The following is a 23,106-nucleotide window of genomic DNA, read 5'->3' on the forward strand; positions in this document are numbered from 1 at the left end:
GGAGGCATGTCCAGAGCTGGACCACAGAAAGAGAGGTGGGGGAACTCTTGGCTCCCCCAGAACTGGTGGCACAGGTGGGGCTCTGCCCAGCCTGTGTGCCTGGTGCCTGGACTGTGTCCAGGACTAGGTTCAATGACTCAACCTTGAGGAAATCACTCCCCAGGGAGAAAGGACCCAGATGAATCAGCCCAGTAAGGTGGGGAGCTGGGAAGCTCGGGGTTCACTGAGTCACCCTCCAAGAGGGGCCAGGGCGTGGGGGATAAGGGGAGAGTTGCAGAAAGAGGGGACTGCAGTGCAGCGGAAAGGATTCAGGTCAGACCACAGCGAGGGCTGTCAGGGGACTCTGGCTGCCTTCCCCCCATTGTGGGGTTGATTCTCCTGACAGTCTTGTGAAAGAGATGGGAAAACTGAAGCCCAGAGACCAACTGGGGAGGGGATCTGACCAAGGTCACGCAGTAAGCAGCCAGCTGGCAAAGGCGAAGAAAGACCCAAGAGCACCCTCCAGTCCAGACACGTCCCACCGCCTCAGCCGTCCTCGTGCCAAGCGGAGGCTAGGAATGGGGTGGGTCCAGGCAGGGAGTTGGCCCAGGTGACCCCTTCCCCCTCGAAACCCCCACACACCCCGCGCAGATGGCAAATCGGGCCGGGCCGCGCCGCCGCGATGGGACAGCAGAGGGCGCAGGAGCGTCACGGCTGCCGCAGGCGCCTGAGCACAGAGGCCGCTCTGCGGAGAACTGCGCTTCGAGCTCGCCAAGTCCCACCGCGGAACCGTGGACTGTGTGGCCCTGGGGCCTGCAACCTCTCCGGCTTCCGGGGACGCTCACGCAGACCTACCTGACCAGTGTTGGGGGCCCAGTGCCCCTACCTTCGATTCAGGAATGGTGCGCCTATCTGTGCGCTCGCATGTCAGTGCGCACGTGTCTCCCTCCCAGATTTGCTACTGCTCCCAGAGCCTGTCCGACTCTGAGCGACCTCTAAAATTTTCCCTCATTCCCCTCTTTTTCCGGGAAGAAGAGCAAGCCCAGGATTCCGTGTGTTGTGCCAGTGGTCCCTTCCCTTCTATCTCCCCTTGCGGACCTCCCTCCACTCCCTCACTGCACTAGTCTCTCTGCCTTGGGGCTGTGGCCCGGCTCCAGGACTTTATAAGTAAGTGGTGGGGGAAGGATGTGATCATACAGGAGAGGGGCTCAGAGAGGCGACCCCTGAGAGATAGTGAAAGGAGTGGCGGTGGAGCAGGAGAAGGGAGCGAAGGCGGAAAGCCGGCTACCTGGCGGGGGATCCCAGTAGCGGACCAGCTGGAAGAATCTTGAGAGCGCAGAGATAAGGGAAGTGACAGCTGGTGGGGGGCTCTGATGGGGGTCCGAAGATCGGACAAGCTGAGAGGTGCCGTTCACTGATGCGCGGAGGTGGGCGGGGCCGGGGCGGTCGAGGGGCGGGACGTGGGCGGTTCTGGGCGGGGCCCGGCGGTCGAGGGGCGGGAAGTGGGCGGTTCGGGGCGGGGCCGGGGCGGACACTCGCGCGGACCCGGCGAAGCTGTCGCGGACGCGCCGACCGAGCGCAGCGGCCGGGCCGGCGGGCGGGCGGGCGGGCGGCTGCGAGCATGGTCCTGGTGCTGCACCACATCCTCATCGCTGTTGTCCAATTCTTCAGGCGGGGCCAGCAGGTCTTCCTCAAGCCGGACGAGCCGCCGCCGCCGCCGCAGCCATGCGCCGACAGCCTGCAGGTAGGGAGCAGGGGCCCGCTCTGGGCACGAGGGGAACCGGGTGCTGGGTGAGCGCCCGGCCGGGTCCTCCGCTGAGCGTGCTGTCGCCGGCCTCATGGTCCACCCTGCTGGAAACCCCCACCCCCACCCCCGCCCCAGTTGTGAGTCCCACTTCTGTGCTGGGACTGCAGCCCATACCCAGAGACCTTGAATGCCCAGCTCACAGTTCAAAACCTCATGCCAGACTCTGAACCTCTTTCAGATCTGGGACTCCACCCCGAGCACTGAACTCCCAATCCAGAGTGGGACCCCCTGGCACACCCAAGAATTCTGCCGGAGCCTGGAACCCCCTGACTCCCATAATAGTAGAGGACCCCTGCCCATACCCCTGGACCCCCAGTATATTTTCAGATTCCAGATACACCCAGAACACCTGAATCCTAACTTTCAGCCAGGACCCCACCTCAGAGCTGGAGCCTCACCTCATGCCCCTGAGCCCCTACTCCACAGCCTTATCTATGCCCGCATCCAGGTTCCTACTCAAACATCTGGTCTCAGTCCTCACACGGGACCCCACCCCTGAATCTAAATGCCCTTTCCATCTCGGTTTCTCTCTCCTTCTCTGCAGGATCCCCCTCCCACTCTGTTCCTGCCCCTCCTCCCTCCTGTGTAAGAGATCTTAGTCTTTTCTGGCTTGTCTCACCCTCTCCTCTTGTTTCTCTCTGGGTATGTTGGCTCCAGTTTATTCTCTGGTTTCTTTTCTGGCTTCTCCGAGTCTTTCTGGGCATCGTGTCTCTCTCTGCCCCTCTGTCTCTCTCTTGTTTGGTCTCTCTTGCCCATGTGCCCACCTCTCTCGGTCTGCCCATCACTCCTCCAATTTCTCCAGGTTTCTATCTTTGTTCTAGGGCCTTTCCATGTGGTCATCCTTCCCTTTATGTCAGCCTCTGATTTTGGGTGGTGAGGGGACTGGCTCAGAATGCCAGGCCAATGTCCCCGGAGCCTCCACCCCTACCCATGTTGTCATGGTGTGGGTGCTGGTAGAAGGGGCTGAACATGGAGCACGCAGCCCTTGGGCGGTGCCCAGGGATTTAGGGTGGGTGGGGATTGTGCAGTAGGGCACTGGGGTTCACATGATCAACGATGAGTATATGGCATTGCACAGCACGTGCAGCTGGGGAGGCTGCGTTGTGAGTGTGGAGTGGTAGCTGTTCATATGACTGTTGTGTGTGGGGGGAACTTATGTGTACATGGTGTGTGTCTGTCTTCATGGGGTGGAGTAGTTGTAGGGGCCACTTACACAGGGGACTGTGTGTATATATATGTTATAAACTGTTGTATGTAACCAGGAAAAGCCACTGCTGGGCCCCAGTGAAAGGTTTTACTGGATGTCTTACTTGAAGGGGGTGGGGAGAGGGTCACTGTGAACATGTGAGTGTGTTTGCAGCCAAGGTGACTGGCTTTGAGTCACCAAGTTACATCCTGGAGTTGGTCAGGAAATATATGGGGACATGTGTGTTGGTGTTTGAGTGTCATATGCCTATGTGATGGCTGTTGGTACAACTCTGGGTAGGAAAGAGTGCAGTGGCCAGGGCCCAAGGATCCAAGGCAAAGACTTGTTGACTAAGTGTACGTGTGTATGTGCACACAAGTGTGTGTGGGGAGGAGGCAGTATGCAGGCAGGACTGTCTGTGCCAAGGAGCTGTGTGTGCCCGTAAACATGTGATATTTTGATGTGACATTAGGCATGCACATTGTTTATGCAGGGTGTGTCTGTGGCTGGTGGTGTGTGTGTATTGAATTTAACTGGATGTGTGTGTGCTTGGAGAGGTGAGTATAGGGTGTGAGAGGTGCGTGTGGGAGGTTGAGTGTGAGTGTGGTGTGAAGCGTGGGTGTGTGAGCTGGATGACTTTTCCGTGTGATGTGGATTATGTGATCTTTTCTCCCTGTGAGCTGTTTATGTATGAAGGGTGTCCAGGGAGCAAGGGTCTGTGTGGGGCTGAGGCAGTGTGGAGGCCTGTGGAGGCTGCTACAGGGGGTGAGGGAGTGTGTGTATAAGGTGTTTGGGGTAAAGAACGAGGTGTGTGATGTTCAAGTGTGCAGAATACAGCAGGTGTCCCAAAAATGTGTGTGTGTGAGGAGGGCTTGACTGCCACCCAGTCCTTGCTTTCCTCCCAGCTAGGTCCCCAGAGATGCCCAAGCCAGGCTGCCTCTGCCCTTTGCCCTTCATTCTGCTCGCTTTCACCGGGGCCTTTGTCTTGGATTTCCGGTCGAGCAGGCGCTGGACAGGCGGGTGGCGGGTGCTGCCGAGGGCCAGGAGCCTTCGTTCTTTTCCTCTGAGCCTGTCTCGCGTTTGGGACCAGGGTTGGAAGGGGTGGAGAGGATGCCCCATGTCTCGGGGTCACTGTGCTTCGCTACCAGCTCACAGCATTCTGCAGAGGGTGGGGGTTCAGGCACAGGTGCTGAGGCCCAGGTGGCATCCCCGTGGCGCCTTCTTGACACAAGAGCAGCTGGGGCTGGGCTTGGAGTTGGACGGGTTTGCCAACCGTGAGGTCTTAGTCGTGAGCGTCGCCCAGTGCCCTTCCTGCTCACGTCATCTCCAGGGTGCTGAGCAGCCCTGTTCTCTCTTCTGTAGGTGCCTGGAGAGGGTTCCTGGGCTGGGAGACAACCAAGAAGACCTCAACCAGTCTCCACTCATATTGACCCCACATCTGATGGGGGGATAGTTTCTGTCTGCCCAGGGCTTTAATCTAAAAAAGGAGGCCTGATCACACCTTCTGGGACCTTCTTGTTTGATGGACCCAGTAGGAAGATCCAGGTCATACTCTCCAGAGAAAGCTATGGGGAGACCTTAGTGGGCAGCTTTCCAAAAGGGACTCGAGAGCACGAAAAGACAGGACTCCTGATGGTTGGGAGCCACAGAGACCATCAGAGTCAGTCAGGGGAAGGGACTCAGGGCCACTGCCTCAGCACCACATTCCAGAAGGTTCTCTGAAGTTAGTGAGCTTGAGCTGAGCCCTGGAGGGGATGTAGAGAAATACAGCCCGAGGAAGGAAGGCTGAGGAAGATTCTGGCCCAACTGGAAGAAAGGGATCTTGAAGGCTGTTGGACGTTCCCAAGCAATACTGTCTGACTTCAGGTGGCCATCTCTGGGCCTCCCCCCCTCTCAAGTTTTCATGTTTGGCCCATCCCGCTTAGCCAGAATCATCATTGTCATTATATTCATCATCAGCGTTAGGCAGCTCTTTCCAGATTCCAAGCTCCTTTCACAAATGTCTCCTTTAACAGATGAGCTCATTCCATTGTGTCTGAAAGCATTTATTGAGCACCTGCTAGGCATGGTATTAAGTGCTGGGGGTATAGCAGTGACCAAACAGGCCTCATGGGACTCCCACTTTCTGTGTCTAAGGAACTCCGTCTTTGTGGCCCATCCACACTGTCAGCCCCTCCAACCCTGGGCAGACGGCCCTCTGTCTGTGTTTTCCTGCAGCCTGATGTGCACTTGATGTGGTGTAGGGGTCTGGCTCCCACTAGAACATGAGCTTTTCAGAGGCTGGGCAGGGTCTGTCCATCCCATGTGTCCTGACCTGGGCTTAGCATAGTCCAGATGCTCATACTGATTATCAGAGGTCCTAACCCCCTGTAGGGTTGGCAGCCCTGCTGCCATCTAGGGAAACTGAGGCCTAGAGTGGGAGGTCTTTAGGGGGCCTCCTCTTAAGACTCTCCTTTGCCCAGTGTTGCCAGAGACCAAGAGAGGTCAGGTGACTTGTGCAGGTTTCACAGCAAGGTGGCGGGGCTGGTCCTAGAATACAGCTCTCTGGCTGCCAGGCTGGGCTCCGGCCCCAGCACCATGCTGCTCCCTGGCTGGCCTCCGGGCTGCCTGTGGCGGGTAAATGATTATTAATGACCCCCCTGGCAAGGAGACAGGAAACATTTCCCGACCACAGCTGGGGACCTGCTCCCTGCCAGCCCCAGCCATCCATACCCACCCTGACCATGGGTCAGCATTGATGTTATCACTATGCCACCTTGGCCTTCTGTCTGTCTTCCTGCCCATCTGACTCCCACCTCCCTTTCCTCTAAGGGATAAAGGACAAGACAGAACAGAGCTTTCTCTTTCACATCTCTGTCTCCAATTTGCTTCATCTCCAGCTTCCCCCTGGCCCCAAACCAGCTGGAAATATCCTTTCCTCCAGGAAGTCTTTCCTGTATGCACCACCATCCCCTTCTTCCAGTGGCCTTGTCCTGGGCTCTGGTCACTGAATCCCCTTCATCGCAGACTCTGGTCTCAGTCTGATGCTTTGCTCTGACGGTCCTAAGGCTGGGCTGGTGACTTCCTGTGTGGCCTGTCCTCAATTGCTGTCTAAGGACTGACACGTGGAGTATTGTCCCAGATGCTTCCTCCAGGAAGTCCCCAGCCCAGCCCAGGGACTCTCACTTCCTCTGACTATCCCAGTGCTCCCTGTCCGTGCCACAACTTTGTACTGCCAGACCTTTATGAGCACCTACTGTGTGCCCAACAGAGATGGTAGGCAGAGAGAACACAGTGCAGACCTTAAACTTCAGCCACACATTGCCCCAAGTCTGAGCAGCAAGGCATCTGCCTCTTGGCAGGTGGACAGACCCGGGTACCAGGGCCAGTGGTGGTCAGGTGATGGGGTGATGGAGGGGCACAGACACAGATGCATGCTGATAAGACTGTGTGAGGAGGGCAATGCTGGAGAGAAACTTGGGGGCCATGGTGGGATGGGGCAGGGGCCCCTAATTCAGCCCAAAGTTGCAGGGAAGGCAAGTTGGGGAGCTTCCAGGAGGAAGTATAGCTAAAGCGGGAGCTGAGGGATGAGCCAGGAGAGAGTTCTGGACAGAGAGAAGGAGAGAATCGGGAATGTGAAGGCTTGCTGGTGACAGACAGAGGGAGGGAACCGTTCTGTGGAGCAGGATGCTGGACTGCCAGAGCGGCTGAGTGATGGGATGGCTGGGAGGGGGCTGGTGCTGAAGCATCAGGAGATGAGGCTGGTGAGGCCGGCAGGGGCTAAATTGTGCGGGACTTTTATGCCATGTCAAGGAATTTGGACTTTCTCCAGAGGGAACTGGGCATTAGAAGAGTTGAAAGCAGGACAGTGACTGCTCAGACCTGCGTGTTCTGAAGCTCCCTGGGCCCAGGGTGGGGAGTTCATAGAAGGGGTGAGGTGAGAGGCTGGGGCACTTCCTTCAGATGTGGAATGATGAAACTGAGCAGGGAAAAGCCTGAGTTGGAAGGGAGGGGACAGAGGAGCAGAGGTGGAGGAGGAAGCTGGTCAGCTGTAGAAGAGAAGAGAGAGCCACCCTGGGGTCTGGGTGGCCAAGTGAGGGGAGACAGGGTTTGAGAGCACATGCCTGGGCCTGGGTCAGGGCCCTCTGTGGAGCAGGTCTCAGGATGGCTTCCCAGGTTAGGCGTTTTGAGGCTAAATGGAGACCTGGATTCCACTGGGGGTTGCCGCATCCTTGTCTGTAGTGTGGGAACTTGGGATCTGCCCTGGGCAAAGAGTATTCAGCATTCAAAAATTAAAACAATCTGTAAAATGTAATATTTAATAAAATTCAAATTCAAAAATATATGAATACATTTGAAAATGAGTTAAAATGTAATTTATGAAAATGCTAAGCATCATCCGTGAGGGTCTAGTATCAACTGTACCTTCCCTGCTTCCCACCCTTTGGATCTGGCTCGCCTGAAGCCACTGCTCCGGTGCGGCCGGACACCTGCCCCGGGGTGGGGTAGGGGTGGTCTAGGACCTTCTGACTTCTCATCCAGGGCACCTCCGCTGGGAAGCCTGCTCTCTGGCTGGTGGTTTCCTGCAGCAGGCATTTTGCTTTTTCTGTCCCTCACCTTGAGGACCCCTTGAACTTCACCCATTTTGGGGAGAGGGGATGGTGAGGGAGTTTCAAGAACTGAGGGTGAGGGGTCGGAGAGAAGAAGTGCCCACTTTAGGACCCAGTAGGGGTAGGGAGGGAAGGAGGGGAGGTGGGATGGGACAGGGCTGAGGAGTGGGGCGGGGGGCGGGGGCTGGGAGGCAGGAGATGTGAGCAAAGCTAAAAGAACAGCATTACTCCCACTTGAATATCTGTATTTCCTAATGTAAAGGTTGCACCATTTCTGGAAGACCAGATGTTGAGGTCCCATCTTACAGTCGCAGGATTGGGCATTGCTTGGCTCCTACTGTCTGGTGATCTTGCGTAGCACCACTTTTTAGGCTGCATTTTCTCACCTGTAAAAAGAGGAAGTCGGGTGAGATGAGCTCTCAGGAGCATCTGGCATTGTCAGTTTGTGGGGTTCCAGCTTTTCATGGCTCTTAACTCTCAGCCAGGGCTGTGTGGATGCCTGGCTGTGTGGTTCTGACATTCTGTGACTTTAAGATGCTGAGACTCTAGGAGCTGAAGAAGCAGACTTTCTGTGATTCTAAGATTCTAGGATTTGATGATTCAATGATTCTAAATGGGGTTTCTGGGAAGAGCTGCAACCACTTGCCTCGTTAATGTTGATGTTCAGTTATTAAAAACATAGCGAGAAGCAATGGAGACAGCTTGGGGCCAGGGGCGGCCCCCACCCCCAGGGAGGGAGTGGAAGAGGGGCTGGGTTGGCAGTTAGTGGGGGAGACCCTCTCAGTCTGGGTTGCACAGACCGTTCTCTGCTGGTAGACCAGCAGAACTGGAGTACCTGCACATGCGAGATCCACCAATCCCTAAGCTTGCAGGGTAAGGGGTCATTTCCTTCATCCCTCTGTCCCTAATCATTTCAGATCATGGCAGAGAGAGGAGTGCCCTTTCCTCCCAGTCCCTAAAGCCTATGGGAGAAACGTCCACAGTAGAGGAAGGAGAGGCCTGCTCACCCCCACCCCCTCCTTCCCTGGCAGCCCCGGCCTGAGGGGGAAAACAGGACATGAACACTTCCTGGACACAGACATGGGAATGCACGAAGCTCTGCCTGTGAAGCCCAAGTACAAAGGGCCTCCGACTAGGGCAGAGGCCAAGCAGCTAGAGGGGCAGTGTGGGCATCGGTTAGGGACCCATCAGCACCCCTTGAGGACAGGCCAAGGAGAGAGGACCCTGGGGGTGGCTGTGAGAAGGACTTAAGGAAGGGAGGTCCCAGGCTAGGGGGCCTGAAGGGCTAATGACTGATGGGGGCTCAGGCCACCAGCCCAGCACAAGGCCAGCTCACTGGTCCAGCAGTTCGTTGCCTCTTGGGTTGTGCACAGTCTTAGCACCACACCAGAGGTGGGGAAAGAACCTCCAGGTAGGGGAGAAAGATCTCAGTCCTCTAGACAGCCCACCCTGGCCAGCTCCCTCAGAGCTCAGTAGCGCTGTCCAAGACCCAGCCTGATGGGTTCACAGATCCCGTGACAGAGGCTGGGACCCAGACCCATCACACAGCAGGGCCTGAAAGTACAGGCAGGACATGGGTCAGGGGGAGAGCGCCTTTGTCACCTGCCATGTTTTTCCTCCCACAGGCCAGGAGACAGGTGGGGTGGCGATAATTGCTCGCTGTCATCTATGAGGCTACATGGTCTACCACAGCCTGTCTTGGCCCTGAGGCTAGGGTCCCCAGCAGGGAATCCCTCCCCAGCTGCCCAACCCACAGGCGGCCTCCCTGGGGTTCCCCTCCCTTGTCTTCCTGCTGCACCCCTCACTCTCCTCAGCTCCTCCCTGGGCTCTCTCCTCATTCCTATAGGTTTCTGCCTCTGGCCATCTTTGTATGTCAGTGTCTTCAGAAGATTGTTAGACTTGGAAGGGCCCTAGGAGATCATTGAGTCCACCCCTTTTATTCCTCAGGTGAGGACGGTAGCTCAGAGAGGGGAGGGTCCTGTCCGCGGTTGCACAGTGGGCTACAGTGGGGCCCAGGTCATGGAGATGCAGTCTTGGCGTCAGGCGTCTAGGGTTTCAGGACTGCCCGTGTCACGGCCAACCTGACAGGCTTCTCTCCTTGGGTTTGGGCTGTTCTCCTCTCTTCCTTTGCCCGCTTCTCTGCTGCCTGGCTGACCCCTACCTTGGGCAGACACTGCCCATGGGACACAGACCAGAGCCTAGGACTCTATGACTGGGGTGCACACCCTTGCACACATGGACACACAGACACTTGCAACTGTATATAAGTCCTAGGTGCAAACCTCTATTGTGTAGTTAGGAGGCTGTCCTGGAACCTAGTTTCTCTTCCTGTGAGGCACTGCATACCTCTTCCAGGGACTGCTCTGCAGAGTCCCTTTCCCGCCAGTCCCTTTGTGATAACTGAGTTCTGTTGAGCCTAGGTTCCCCCTCTGTGACCCTAAGGACACGGCTGAGTCTCCCTCTGGCCCTGGAGCCCCTCCTTCAGTGTTCCCTCCTTCTGTCTCCAGGAGGGGCTCAGCTTCCTGTGGCTGGGTGGGGAGAGTCCTGAGGTCCCCAGAGGACAGTGGGACAATGGGGAGGCCGTGACAGATGAGACATTGCGTCTTTCCCAAAGTAGGCTCCACCCTACCCTGACCTCCTGGCCAGTGTCTGGGGCATAACCCTGGCTCGTGGGTCCCTTAGGACTAGGGTCCTGGTCTGACTGTCCCCCTCCTGCTCCCTCTCAGTGCAGAGGTCACAGCATCAGAGCTCCTGACCCAGCAGCAGCTCTCTAATTGGAAAGCTGTGGAGTCCTGGTCCCCAAGGTGGCAGCAGCATACTAACAGGATGGTGCATACTCCTGGGGCCTCTGGTGGGGGTGAGCTGGACTGCTCTGAGTAGGAAGGTGATAAACATGAAGTTTGGGGCAGGATTATGGAGGCACTGTGAATGCCTAGCTGAGACTCCCACCCCCAATCCTGTCGCCTTCCCTGTGCTTGCGCTGGGTGACGGGGAACCAGAGGGCATGGGGCAGGAGCCTCTCCAGGGAGCGGTGGAGGACCTGGGGTGCAGTTAGAATTGAGTGAAACTCGCACTGCCTCTTCTCAGGTGGGGGCGGGGGCTGTCCCAGGGCAACTCAGTGGTGGCGGTGGGTGGACCATCAGAGGCCAGGGTGGAAAAGAAGGCTTAGGCCTGTGGACAAAGGGATGGGCCCTTAGGTCAGACACTTATCTTGGCCCGCGTCATTTCCTCTGCCGGACATGGCTGGGTTAGCGGGGTCATCACACAGAGGGAAGGAACAGGCCGAGCCAGCGCACATGAGGCCCTGCAGTAGACTCGGGCACATGGTGACCTTGCCACGCCCTGGGCTGCAGTCAGTCCCCCATCAAGGCTGCGCCATGGAGCCACGGTCACTCTGGGAGATGGCGCCGTCTAGACCATCACCCCTCAGCCCCTAGACCCAGGCATCCTTGGCAACACTTGGGCCCAGCTGAAGGCCCTGCTGAGGAGGGAGACCCCACAGGACACAGGGACACGTGGGACAAGCAGACACTCTGCCAGAGCCCCCCCACCACAAGCATGCACACACCAGGTGCAGCTACTGTCACCCGGAGCGTGACCCAAGGAGAACCGCAGATTCCAGCAGGTGTCCAGAGCCTGAGTGAGATGAAAGGAGCTCCAGGCAGGGAACCCAGAACTGCTCCCCTCCCCCGCTCCCACCCCACGCTGACTTGTGCCCTCCCTACCAGCTCGCTGAGTGCCCGAGGCTGTTTATTTCCTAGCAGGGATGGGTGTCTCATCCCCACCCGCTCCCCCTCCCCACCACACTCTTGCCAAGCTGCCAAATCAAATCAGCCCCTGCGCTCGCGCCAGGCGGGCATGGCGGCCAGCAGCTGACGGGAACGAAGCCAGGCTCAGAATATCCCGCCGCCTGTGCCTGTCCGATGCCTGGGTGCGCTGGTGGGTGGGGGTGGGGAGGGACAGCCGGCCCCTGGGCAGCGCCTCCCAGCGTGGATCCGATTCTGGATGCCCCTCTGGCTGGTGGGCTCCCACGAACGAGTAGGCAGGTCCTGGTGTGTCTTCCAGCCCATGAGGAGCTGTGGAATAGAGCTGATAGGATGCACCTTGGGGGTCCAACTGGAGCCCGGACGTCTGGGCACTGGGCTGGGCTTGGGGACTCACATGTATGATCCCATTCTCTTCCCAGCAACCCTAGCTGGGAGCCCAACCCAGTGGCTGTGAGCTGAACAATACCAACCCCATTTTATAGACAGGAAGCTGAGGCTCAGACAGCAGAGTGAAGGGAGAGAAGCAGAAGCGGAGGGGACCTCAGGAGGGGTAACAATGTGGTCATGTCCACCCCTGAGGAGCCCCAGGCTGAAGAAAAGAGTTTGGCTCTATTCTCAGAGTTGAGGGACTGAGAACACACCAGAGCCATACGTGCCCATGGGAAGCAGGGCCATCAGGCAAGGCTCCCTGGAGGAGGCCGCCGCCTGTGGGAGACAGGCGGTCCCGAGTCTGCTGGGGGCTGGTGGAGGGGCAGCCTGGGGAGACGGGGGAGGCCTCAGCCGCCCCGTCTGGCTGGCCTCAGCCCCTGGCATTCTTGTCTCTGCAGCCAGCCGGGACCTCCTTGCACAGGAGCCAGTGCCCCCGGGGAGTGGAGACGGCACATTGCAGGTGAGACTCAGCGGAGGGAGGGAGGCCTGGGGTGGGCTTGGGGGTGGGGGTGGGGGGCGCAGGCTGAGGGCCAGTCTGAGCGCTACCCCCACCCCTGGGAGGACTGGGAGGCTGGAGCTGAATCCCAGCCCCACCCCCTCCAGCTTAGGGTCACCCCAGACCAAGACCACCTCTCCCTCCCTATTCCTGCCCAGAGTTCCCTCCCCATGAGGATTCGCCCTCCTCTGGAGTCACCTGGGTGTCGCTGGGGCTCCTCCCTCATCCTCCCCACCCTCACCCAACAACTCCCTGTTGATTCTCTGCCCTGAGTATCTGATGAACTCCTCTCCAGCTCTCCCACTGCCTGCCCTGGTCTGGGATGGGCCACCTTTCCCCTGGATGGCTCACTGGCTGTCTCCTCTCAGTTGTCCCCCTTCTCCAAGTGACTGCCAGAAACATCTTTCTAACACAAAAACCTGAACTTGTCACTTTCCAGCTTAAAAATTCTCCATGCTCCCCCTCCCCCTGCTCCCTCTGCAGCCCCAGCCAGCTCACAGTTCCCCCTTCATTCGCTCCTGCCTCCCTAGCACCACTCTGGCTGGCCTCTTCCCCCTTCAGCTTCCCAAATCCTTCTGGGCTCAGCTCTAGCCTCGCCTCCTCCAGGAAGCCCTCCCTGCCTTTCATGCTCCCTCCTCTGAGCTCTCCTGCTTTGGCCGTCAGCTGCTGGGACATTCTGCTGCCTGTGCCATGAGCACCCTATTCTCTCCATCTTGTGACTGGGTTGTCTCCTCCTCTGAACTGTGAGCACCCTGAGCCTAAGGATGTGCCTTGTTCATTCCTGAGTCTCCCACCACCTTCCAAAAGGTGCCTGATGGGGGCTCAGCAAGCACCTTTCCTCTGAGATGAGGGGTGCCATCTCAGTCCCTGACCATGCCTTTGGGGGAGCCTCATAGGAACTGTCAAGTGTCCATAGGATCCTGAGTCACAAGGGGATGGGCTGGGGTTGTTGAAGGTTGGCACAGAGGAGGGGTGTGTGTGAGATCAGAGAGCCTTTGATGAACCTCCCCTGTGCCCTGGGGTCCTGGCTGAGAGGAAAGGGAGACTGTGGCTATATCAGCCCCTCCTCTGGGCCAGGAGCTGTAGATCCACTTCCTTGTTTAATCCCCACGACCTCCCTGGAAGGCAGGGGCTGTGATTCTTCTACTTAGGGGAAGCTGAGGCCCAGCAGGATCACACAGGGAGTGAGTGAATCGGAGGCAGAGCTGAAAGTGGACCTATGTCACGTATTCAGCCCTGGCTCTCTCCCTGCCCTTGGGTGAGATGGCTGAAGATACCCACTAGGGGCCTGGTGCCCAGTGGGGTCAGCATGGGCTCACTGCTGGGACACGGAGCCCAGCCCTGAGGATGTGCCTGCAGCTGGGTGCTAGGTGAGGGAGAGAGGGGGGACCTGGAGAGTCATTATTAAGTTATCTCTGGCCATGACATTCCCCATGGGGCGGGGGCTCCCCCAGAAGCTGGGACAGATGGTGTTCCTGGGAGCCAGCAGTGTCTCGGCAGCCACTGCCACCCGCCAGGAAAGACTGGATTTGTCATCCTCCCGGGAAGCTGAGAGGAGAGAGGGCTTTGGAGAAACTGAGCCCATCCTGGGCGATGGGAGCGGGGCTGCAAGGGCAGGAGCCGGGCCCAGGCTTCTCGTTTCTTTCTCTGTGCACAGCCCCCTCTCCCTTGGCCCTGCTCCCAGCAAGTTCAAGTTCTGCCTTCTTCCTCACCCTCCCCACGAGGCTTCCCCAGAGCATCTCTATTTGTTCCTGCTGCCTTTCCTTCGCCTGGGTCCCGCTGCCCCCTCTCTCAGCCCTAAGATATGGGCTATGAACCCCCCCGGGTCTCATTTCTTTTCCCCCAGTCCCACACGCATCATGGAGATGGCAGGTGTCTGCCTGGCTTCTGAGCAGTGCCTGCTGTGTTTCTGGGTTCACTTAGCACCCCTTTCTGGGTGCCCGGGCCCATGCTCAGCCCTGCTGGAAAAAGGTTGCTGCCCCTGGGGACCCCCTAACGCAGAAAGGCTAGGACTGGAGAAAGTAGGAACCCTAGGGTGTGGCTCAAACTGTTGGGACCCCTGGAGGGAAAGAGGGATGGGAGACTGATGAGGAGCCTCCTGTGAAGGTGGAGCCTGTGGAGATGAATGTACTCATCCAGTGGACAGACTATGGGGTCAGGTGGGCATGAGTTCAAGTCTTAGTTTCACCACTTCCTAGGGGTGTGACCTTGGGCCAGTCCCTTAACCAACCTGAGCATCAGTTCCCTCACCTGTCAAAAGGGGATAAGAAGCTTCACCATCATTGGACATAATCACTATTATTGGACGTAATAATCACGACAGGCCTGTTGGGAGAAGTTACAAAGATAGTATGTGTGAGGTGCCTGCCCCAGGCCTGGCCCACAGAGAGTCCCTGGAGGGAGTTGGCAGCCTCCCTGCTTCCCTCAAGGGTGAGATCCTTGGAGCCAGGTCTAGATGGCTCTGCTTTGTGAGACCAGGTGCCCCACGGGGCTGGGTGGGCACAGCTCATTCTCCTGCCGCTGGCAGCACAACAGCCACGAGAGTGGGGCTGCCGGCTCCCATGCCCTCCCAACAGGTGTCTGTTCAGCACACCTTCTTCGGATGGCTCCCTGGCCCCTGTGCCAGCTTGCCGGCTTGGAGGAGGGGCTCTTCAGGCACCATCTGGAATCCTTCAACGCCAGAGCCATTACTCCCTCTGGATGTCAGGGCTGAGGCAGTTCAAGCAGTGAGTCGAGCACTCTGGGTGAATGCCCTCCCTGTGCTGGCTCTCAGGGCCCAGACGAGGATTAGGAAACCCAGCGGGGGCAGGGGCTGGGAAGAGGCAACCAGGAACAAGTGCACGGGTATCCACACCAAGCGCCCTAGTGCTCGCCCAGCACTGGCTCCTCTATGGCTTCCCACTGGATGAGGAAAGACCACACCTTTGCCATGGCATTGACAGCTGTACCTGCTGGACCCGCTCCTGTCCACCCCTTGCCCCCAGACATGGCAGTGCTCACTTCTGGGACACCTGCTCTTCCTGACCTCCCTGACTTTGTTCACACTGGCGCCTCTCTTTGGAATGCCTTTCCTTTTTTCCTCTACCTACTCCTTTTGGTGCTAGTGGTAAAGAATCCGCCTGCCAATGCAGGAGACAGGAGACTCAGGTTTGATCCCTGGGTCGAGAAGACCACCTGGAGGAGAGCATGACAACCCACTCCAGTATTCTTGCCTGGAGAATCCCATGGATAGTGGAGCCTGGTGGGCTACAGCCCACAGGTCGCAAAGAGTTGAACAAGACTGAAGCGACTTAGCATGCAGGCACACACGTGCTCATTTTTCAAGCCCCAGGTTAGATGCCACCTCCTTTGTGAAGTCCTCTTAGATTGCTCCCTCCACTTCAGGTCAAGTTGGCCTCCCCCACCTCCTGGGCACTCATACCTCCAAGCTTCCCTGAACTTAGTCAGACAACTTGTTACACCATGTGGTTATATATCCTTTCCCATATAGTTGTAAGTATCTGGCTGGTAGGAACCAAGGCTGAGTCTTCTTAGTCTCTCCTGGGCTCATGTGGGGCCTGGCATAGGCCTGGTATATAGTAGGTGCCTGATAAATGCTTCTTGACAGAACGAATGGCTATGAGATGAGGGTGAAGTAGTTCTAAGAACTGTATTGTGGTATTGGGTGCAGTCTTGGAGATTTCCTGGAGGGGGCACCTTAGAACCTTGAAGGATGAGGAGGGTTAAAGTCAGTGACTAATGAGACCAGAGATCAGCTGGATAGTCTGGGAGGTCTACGTGACTGGCTTCTGAGAGGACCCTGAGGGCAACGGGACGGGGACCAGGCGTACAGAGAAGCCTGGAGCAGGGACTCAGAGGGGGCTGCAGGAGGCTGGCTCTGTGCTGAGAACCCAGTTCCAAAACCCTCTTCGCCCTTGGGTCCTGGTCTGAGGAATGCTTGATCTCCGAGTCTAGAGTGAGGCTGAGGCCAGCAATGGTGAATAAGTGGGCCCTGGGCTAGCCATAGGCAGTGGCAGGAGCCAGGGTGGTGCTGTTGGGTAGGATTGCTATGGGGGTTGGGAAAGGCTTCGAGGGTGAGAGGAGCAGCTTGTGCAAGGGCATGTGGGTAGGATGTCCCTGGGTCTGCACGGGAGAAGGCCAACATGCCAGTGGAGCCCAGGTTACTGTGCCAGGAACGTTGGGGTGAGGCTGGAGGGGCTGCTGCAGGCAGCTCTTCCCATGCTCGTATTTAAGATTCTTAAGTGACTGCTCCGAGCTGCCAGCACTCTTGCCTGGAAAATCCCATGGACAGAGGAGCCTGGTAGGCTGCAGTCCATGGGGTCACTAAGAGTCAGACATGACTGAGCAACTTCACTTTCTCTTTTCACCTTCATGCATTGGAGAAGGAAATGGCAACCCACTCCAGTGTTCTTGCCTGGAGAATCCCAGGGACGGGGGAGCCTGGTGGGCTGCCGTCTATGGGGTCGCACAGAGTCAGACACAACTGAAGCGACTTAGCAGCAGCAGCAGCAGCTCCGAGCTGGGAGACCTGCCAGCCTCCTCCTGGATTCCGCACATCAGGAGCAAGTGGCCTCAAAGCTGCCCCACGGCCTGCAGGGAGCTGCTGCCAACAAGTTGGCCGTAGCATCTGGTGTCCACGGGAGCCCCCAGGCCCTGCCATCTGTCTGCGCCCACCTGTCAGGCTGCACAGGCCCAGGGTGTGCAGGGACCTGGGCCAGGGAGGCGATCTCAGCTGCCACCCCAGCCTGTCTGTCTGTCTGTTCATCCATCTGTCCACATCCCTGACTGACCAAGGACGAGGCAGAGGTGGGCAGACGCAAGTCCTGCCGTTGAAGAAGCCTAGTCTGCAGGGGCAGGCATCAAGCACCAGGCATTTACACCCAGGGAAGACACAGCTGAGCCTGGGCCAGACCTGTGGGCAGCCAAGGCCCCGGGTGGTCCCCTCAAGCACTTGAAATGGAGGCTCAGAGGAGGTGGGGACTGTCTCCGAGGCAGATAGCAGGTCAAGGCCAATGCTGGGCCAGATGCTGTGGCCCCAGGGCTAGACGAGGCGCCTCTGGCTGGCCCCTCCCCCACCACCCTGCCTGGCCCTTGGCTGTAAACACAGAGAGAACAAGTTCCGTTTCCCGGGAAATATTTATCTCAGGCCGTGTGGGGAGCGTGCGCTGGCCTCCGCCTGTTCTTCCTGCGGGCTGGCCTGGGGCAGGAGGTGAGGGGGCTTGGTGGCCTTGGGGGGCAATCTGTGGGGCCCCCCGAAGGCTGAGCCAGGAAGGGTGTGCCCTGCGGCTCCCACCAGAGCTGGAGTCTGAATGCCGGCTGCGCGGGGAGAGGAGGCAGTTGATAGGAGAGAAGCCGCCGCATAACCTCGCCTCTGTCGCGTTCCTATTTTCATCCCTGTCAACCCGTCTCCGCTGGTTCCTGCCTCTAAGCCTTTGCTTCTGTCTGCTGCCCCCACCTGGGATGCTGTTTCTTCCACTTCCTTGTATGCCCCAGCTCTCAGCTGGCTTCCTCTGGGAAGTCTTCCCTGACTCCCTAACCCCCTAACCCTTTGTCCTCCCTGCCCAGGAGCCTGTCCTTCTGCTCTGGGTCCCAGCAGCTTCAGACCGAGCCCCACAGATCAGTAAAGGTCTTGTTCCAAGCCGCTCAGGCAGTCCAGGCAGCTGTGTCCAGGCCGCCCAAGAGTCCCCTTCCTGGGAAACACAGATCTGGGCCCCCTGGGGGTGAGGCAGGGCCCAGAGGTCACCTTTCAGTGATCCAGGACAGGCCCAGGCACGCGGGGGAGCCAGGCTGATTGAATGGGGTGCAGGGGAATCCCACACGGGCCCAGCAAGGATGGGGGCCGGTAGAGGGGCCCCAGGTCCCTGCCGGGCGGTGGGGGCAACTCTTGGGCTTTAGGCTGTGTATCCCTGACAGGGGCCCTGACAACAGGAAATCCTTGAAGGAACAGGCAGTGGCTGAGCACTCTAAGCACAACAACAGGAAGCAGCCTTGACATGGGGCAGCAGCTCTGGCGATGGGACCCGGTAGGGTGGGGGTGGGGCAGCTGATGGGTCCCAGGGTGATGCCCAGGGTGACACCGAGACACTGGCAGTGGGGCAGCGGGGCTTCTGCTGTGTGACACTGAGTTTGTGAAATCATGGGATACTGTGTGGAGAGTGGGCGAGTCACTGAGTGTGACACCACTCGTCCAAGACTGTGTGAGACAGTGGACATGCTACCGATGGTGTGACCCTGTGATATTGATTGTGTGATGCTGAGTGATACCAAGTGTGACACTGAGGGTGTGGCACCGTGAGGATCAAATACGCAAACACAGACGCATGACACTGTGCAGTAACAAGTGTGGTCCTGAGTTTGGGGGCTCAAGTGTCTGACACTGAATTGTCAATGTGGGCCCCAGGCATATAGGGAGGCTGAGTGTGCAGCCAAGGGTGTAACACAGAGTGACATCGTGTGTGAAAACCAGCATGTGATACTGTGCAATCCCGTAATGCTTGTGAGAGTGTGAGCTGGTAGCACACAACCCTGTGTAAAGTGCTGTCATGGGAAGACCCTGATGGGTTCAGGCAGGGAAGTGACATGGTCTAATTTGTGATTTTGAAAGAGTCTATACTCTTGTTGCAGAGTGTATGGTGGGGAACCAGTTGGAGGGGCCGAGAGGAGGTAGGCAGAGAGTTGAAGGCTATTGTAGCCACCCAGGCTGGAGACGGTGGTGCCTGGGCTAAGGGGAGGGCAGAAGAGTTGGAGAGAAATGAACAAACTTTGGAGATATTTGCAGGTAGAAATGACAGAACTTGCTGATGAATCAGAGGATGAACCAGAAGGAAAAAAGGAGAATGGCTCCCAGATTTCTGATTTGAAGAACCAAGAGATAGCTGGTGGTGATGTTCCTGGGAAAGGCATGGGGTGGGAGAGGACAAGGAGACAGAAATTGACAGACCTGTTTGGGATATAAGTCAGACATCCAGGTGATGGGCAGCTGAGGCCAGGCTGGGGATATATTTACAAGCCAGTGGGTAGGGCTGATTTATTAAACCACAGACCTGGCTGGGATGACCTAGGGAGAGACAGTGAGAGAAGAGGTGAGGACTGAGGACTGAACCCTGAGGTGCCGAGCTGCAGCAAGACAGAGCAGGAGCAGCCAGGGGGGTGGAGGAGACCAGATGGGGTGAAGCTGGGAGTCAGGGAGCGGGAGTGGCTCAACAGGGTGAGCTGCTGCCGAGCCGCCAGGTAAGGTGGGAACAGGGAGGTCGTGCTGGGCTGGGCCATGTGCTCAGCTGAGCCAGACAAGAACCCTGTCGATGACAGGGTGGGGCCAGAAGCCAGATGGCCTGGGCAGGTGGTGAGTGGCGGTGAAGACAGAGCGTAGTCAGTCCTCTGGAGACCTTTGGCTGTGAAGGGATGCAGAGAGGACGTGTGGTTGCTCCAAAGGGGTGTAAGGTCAAGGGAGAGTACAATTTTTTCTTATTATGGAATATGTTAAACACACAATGCTTGGGAGAATAATACAATAAGCTGGTCATACACCCATCACCCAAATATAACGGTCATTAAGATTTAGACATATTTAGTTCATCGATCCCTCCTTTTTATTTTCACTTTCCTTTCTTGAAATATTTTGAATTGTGGTTAAAATATGCATAATATAAAATTGACCATCTTAATTATTTTTAAATAGAAAGTTCAGTGGTGTTAGGTACATTCGCAGGGATGTGCAACCATTTTCCAGAACACTTTTCATTTTGCAAAACTGAAACTTATACCCATTAAACAACTCCCTCTCCCTCTAGCCCCAGGTAACCACTATTCCGTTTTCTGTCTCTATGACTCTGACTATCCAAGATATCTCATATGAGTAGAATCAAATAGTATTTGTCTTTTTGTGATTCTCATTTCATTCAGCATAATGTCCTCAATTTTCATCCAGGCCATGCCATAACATATGTCAGACTTTCCTTCCTTTTTGAGGCTAAATAATATTCTATTGTATATAAGCCACATTTTGTTTATCAGGTCATCCCTTGATGTACACTTTGGTTGCTCCACCTTTTTAAGAATAATGATACTATGAACATGGATGTTCAGATGTATCTTTAAGATCCTGATTTCAGTTTTTTAGACACATACCCTGAAGGGGAATTGCTGGATCACATGATAATTTAGTCTTTAATTTTGAGGAACCAGCGTACTATTTTCCACAGCAGCTGTACAATTTTACATTCCCAGTGATGGTGTCCCAGGGGTCCAGTTTCTCTGCATCCTCACCAACATTTATTTTCTTTTTTTTAAAAATAGTGGCCATTGCAATGAATGTGAGGTGGTATCTCCCTATGGTTTTGATTTGTGTGCCCTGGTGATTAGTGATGTCAAACATCTTTTCACGTGTTTGTCAGCCATTTGTACATCTTCTTTAGAGAAATGTCTATTTAAGGTCTTTGCCCATTTAAAAATCAGGTTGTTTGTTTTGTGGCTGAGCTGTAGGGCTTCTTTGTATATTCTGGATACCAACCCCTTATCAGACATAGGATTCGCAAGTATTTTCTCCCATTCTGTAGGCTCTTTTGCTGAAGTATTTTAATGCAAATGAAATTATGTCATTTCATCAAAGGTGGGTATTTTTAAGGTCCTGGATGACATGAAGCAGTGCAGCCCAGAGCCAGCTGGGAACTGTGTGTGTGTGAGTCCGTGTGAGGGTGTGTTGAGGACCTTGGGAACACGGTGTGTGAGTGACACTGAACGTGGGCCTCACCCTGAGTGAGGACCCAAGGGATAGTTTCACTGTGTGTGGCCCCGTGACACTCAGTGATGTGTGGCACTGTTGCTGCTGCTAAGTCACTTCAGTCGTGTCCGACTCTGTGTGACCCCATAGACGGGAGCCCACAAGGCTCCCCCATCCCTGGGATTCTCCAGGCAAGAACACTGGAGTGGGTTGCCATTTCCTTCTCCAATGCATGAAAGTGAAAAGTGAAAGGGAAGTCCCTCAGTCGTGTCCAACTCTTCGCGACCCCATGGACCACAGCCTACCAGGCTCCTCTGTCCATGGGATTTTCCAGGCAAGAGTACTGGAGTGGGGTGCCATCGCCTTCTCCAGTGTGGCACTGTGGACACCATGAAATGACTGTGTGTCACTGAGTGTGTGGGACATGCCATGTGATGGCAGCAGCGATCGTGTCCTCCCTGTTGTCACCCTGAGCCGATGAGTGTGACACACAGAGTGGATGCTGCATGGGATGAGAGGAGTCACTCGTATGTTGTGAGTGATGGGGGGTGTGATTGTGTGGGATCAGCCCCAGCCTCGGCTGCTGACCATCAGACAGAGGACAGACATCACAGAGTGGACGAGCAGGAGCACTCAGTGGGGACAGAAACGGTGTCTGGGCCCAAGTTTGAGCTGGTGTGAGGCCTCCTCCTTTCTCTGAGCTCCCCAGGAGGGCTTCCTGGAGGCAGGATGGGAGCGCGGCACTGGGATGCTGCAGGTACCTGGTAAGAGCAAGGGCTATGGTGTCTGGCTCTGACATTTAGCAGGTCATTTTACCTCTTAAGCCTCAATTCTCTCAAGAACAAAATGGGGCTGGTGGGAGGATTACGTGAAACGGTGCTTTTAAGTGAACACGGTGCCTGGCACGAAGTGAATGCTCAGTAGTCCCTTGGGGAGACCATCTCTTGCATCCCAGTGTCCAGGCACCTGGTGTGATGTGAGCACCAGTGGGCGTGCAGAGGGGCTGAAGGGAATGAATGATGTGTTTTATGTTCATAGCCCTTCGCTTTCCCTCTCCCATCCCTTCCATCCTCTGCTCAGCGTCGTCAGGACCTCCCCATCCGATGTTGCTCCCACACCCCCTCTCCCTGGCTCCTGCCGTCCTCACCCGCTGTCAGCCTCCAGCCCAGGCTCCTGCAGCCTCATTCAATTAGGCCGATGCAATTTGCTCAAGAAAAAATGCCATAATGTGGTTATCACACCAGTGGGGGATCTGGCCAGGGTTGCGGTGGTTGGGGGGGGGGGGCTGGTGGGTAGGAGACCCACACTCACAGCTGAGGGCTCAGGTCTGGAAGGGCCTTTCTTTTGGATCTTCACCCACTCCCTTGGGCTCCATTTCGGAGCCCACAGAGTCCAGAGCTTGGATCTCTCCAGCTCCAGGTCCAGAGATCTTGAGACAGAAGCTTGGAATGACTAGGTTCATTGTGTCCATGGAGGGTCCCTGGTCCTCTCCATGTCTCAGTCTCCCCTTCGGACAAGGAGAGTTGTCATTGGTGGGGGTGGAGGTGGGGGCAGGGGTGGTCTCTGATCCTCTGGCTGGCCTAGCTCATCTCTGCATCCCTGATCTGGTCAGTCCCCCTCATGGCTTCCGTAGGGCCTTCTCTTGGTCTTTGGAGAAGGCAGGGTAGAGGGTAGGTGAAGGGGAAAGAACCCCAGGGGAGTTTGGTGGGAGTGGGAGTCCTCAGAGCTTTATCTCTGTCCAGAGCCAGAGATCCTCTAGTTCCAGGCTGCATACCTGGAGCGGGGACAGGAAGAAAGGGAGCTTCTGTTTCCTGGTCATCTGCAAGCCCACAGCTTCTAACCTCACAGGTTGAACTTTACTCATACAGGGTTCCAACAGCGCTGAAGCCCAGCTTACACTCGCCCCTGCCCCTCACCAACGCTTGTCCCTCAGGCTGCATTTGCCCAGAGGGTTGGGATCACCTCTTTGTAACTTGCATGGAAGTGCCCTAGCCCCCTGGCTGGGAGCCACTTAGGCAGGACCGCAAGATTCCTCTTGAGTCTTCTCAGCGGCTCTGGGAGAAATCACCACTTTATAGATGAGAAAACTTAGCCCAAGGAGATGAAAAGCTTGTCCAGTGCCACACAGATGACG

At 56.5% G+C, this 23,106-nt stretch overlaps 1 protein-coding gene across 1 annotated transcript in view; it reads left to right on the forward strand.

Annotated features, from left to right (window-relative positions):
- The window catches only part of PDE2A (phosphodiesterase 2A), a 509,398-nt gene that overhangs the window by 25,908 nt on the left and 460,384 nt on the right, over positions 1–23,106 (forward strand). The window contains exon 2 of the mRNA XM_018059398.1: positions 1,651–1,723. Coding sequence (XP_017914887.1) covers positions 1,651–1,723 — 73 coding nt within the window. The remainder of the gene's footprint in view (positions 1–1,650; positions 1,724–23,106) is intronic.

This window comes from Capra hircus, chromosome 15, assembly GCF_001704415.2.
Source record: "Capra hircus breed San Clemente chromosome 15, ASM170441v1, whole genome shotgun sequence".
NCBI lineage: Eukaryota > Metazoa > Chordata > Mammalia > Artiodactyla > Bovidae > Capra > Capra hircus.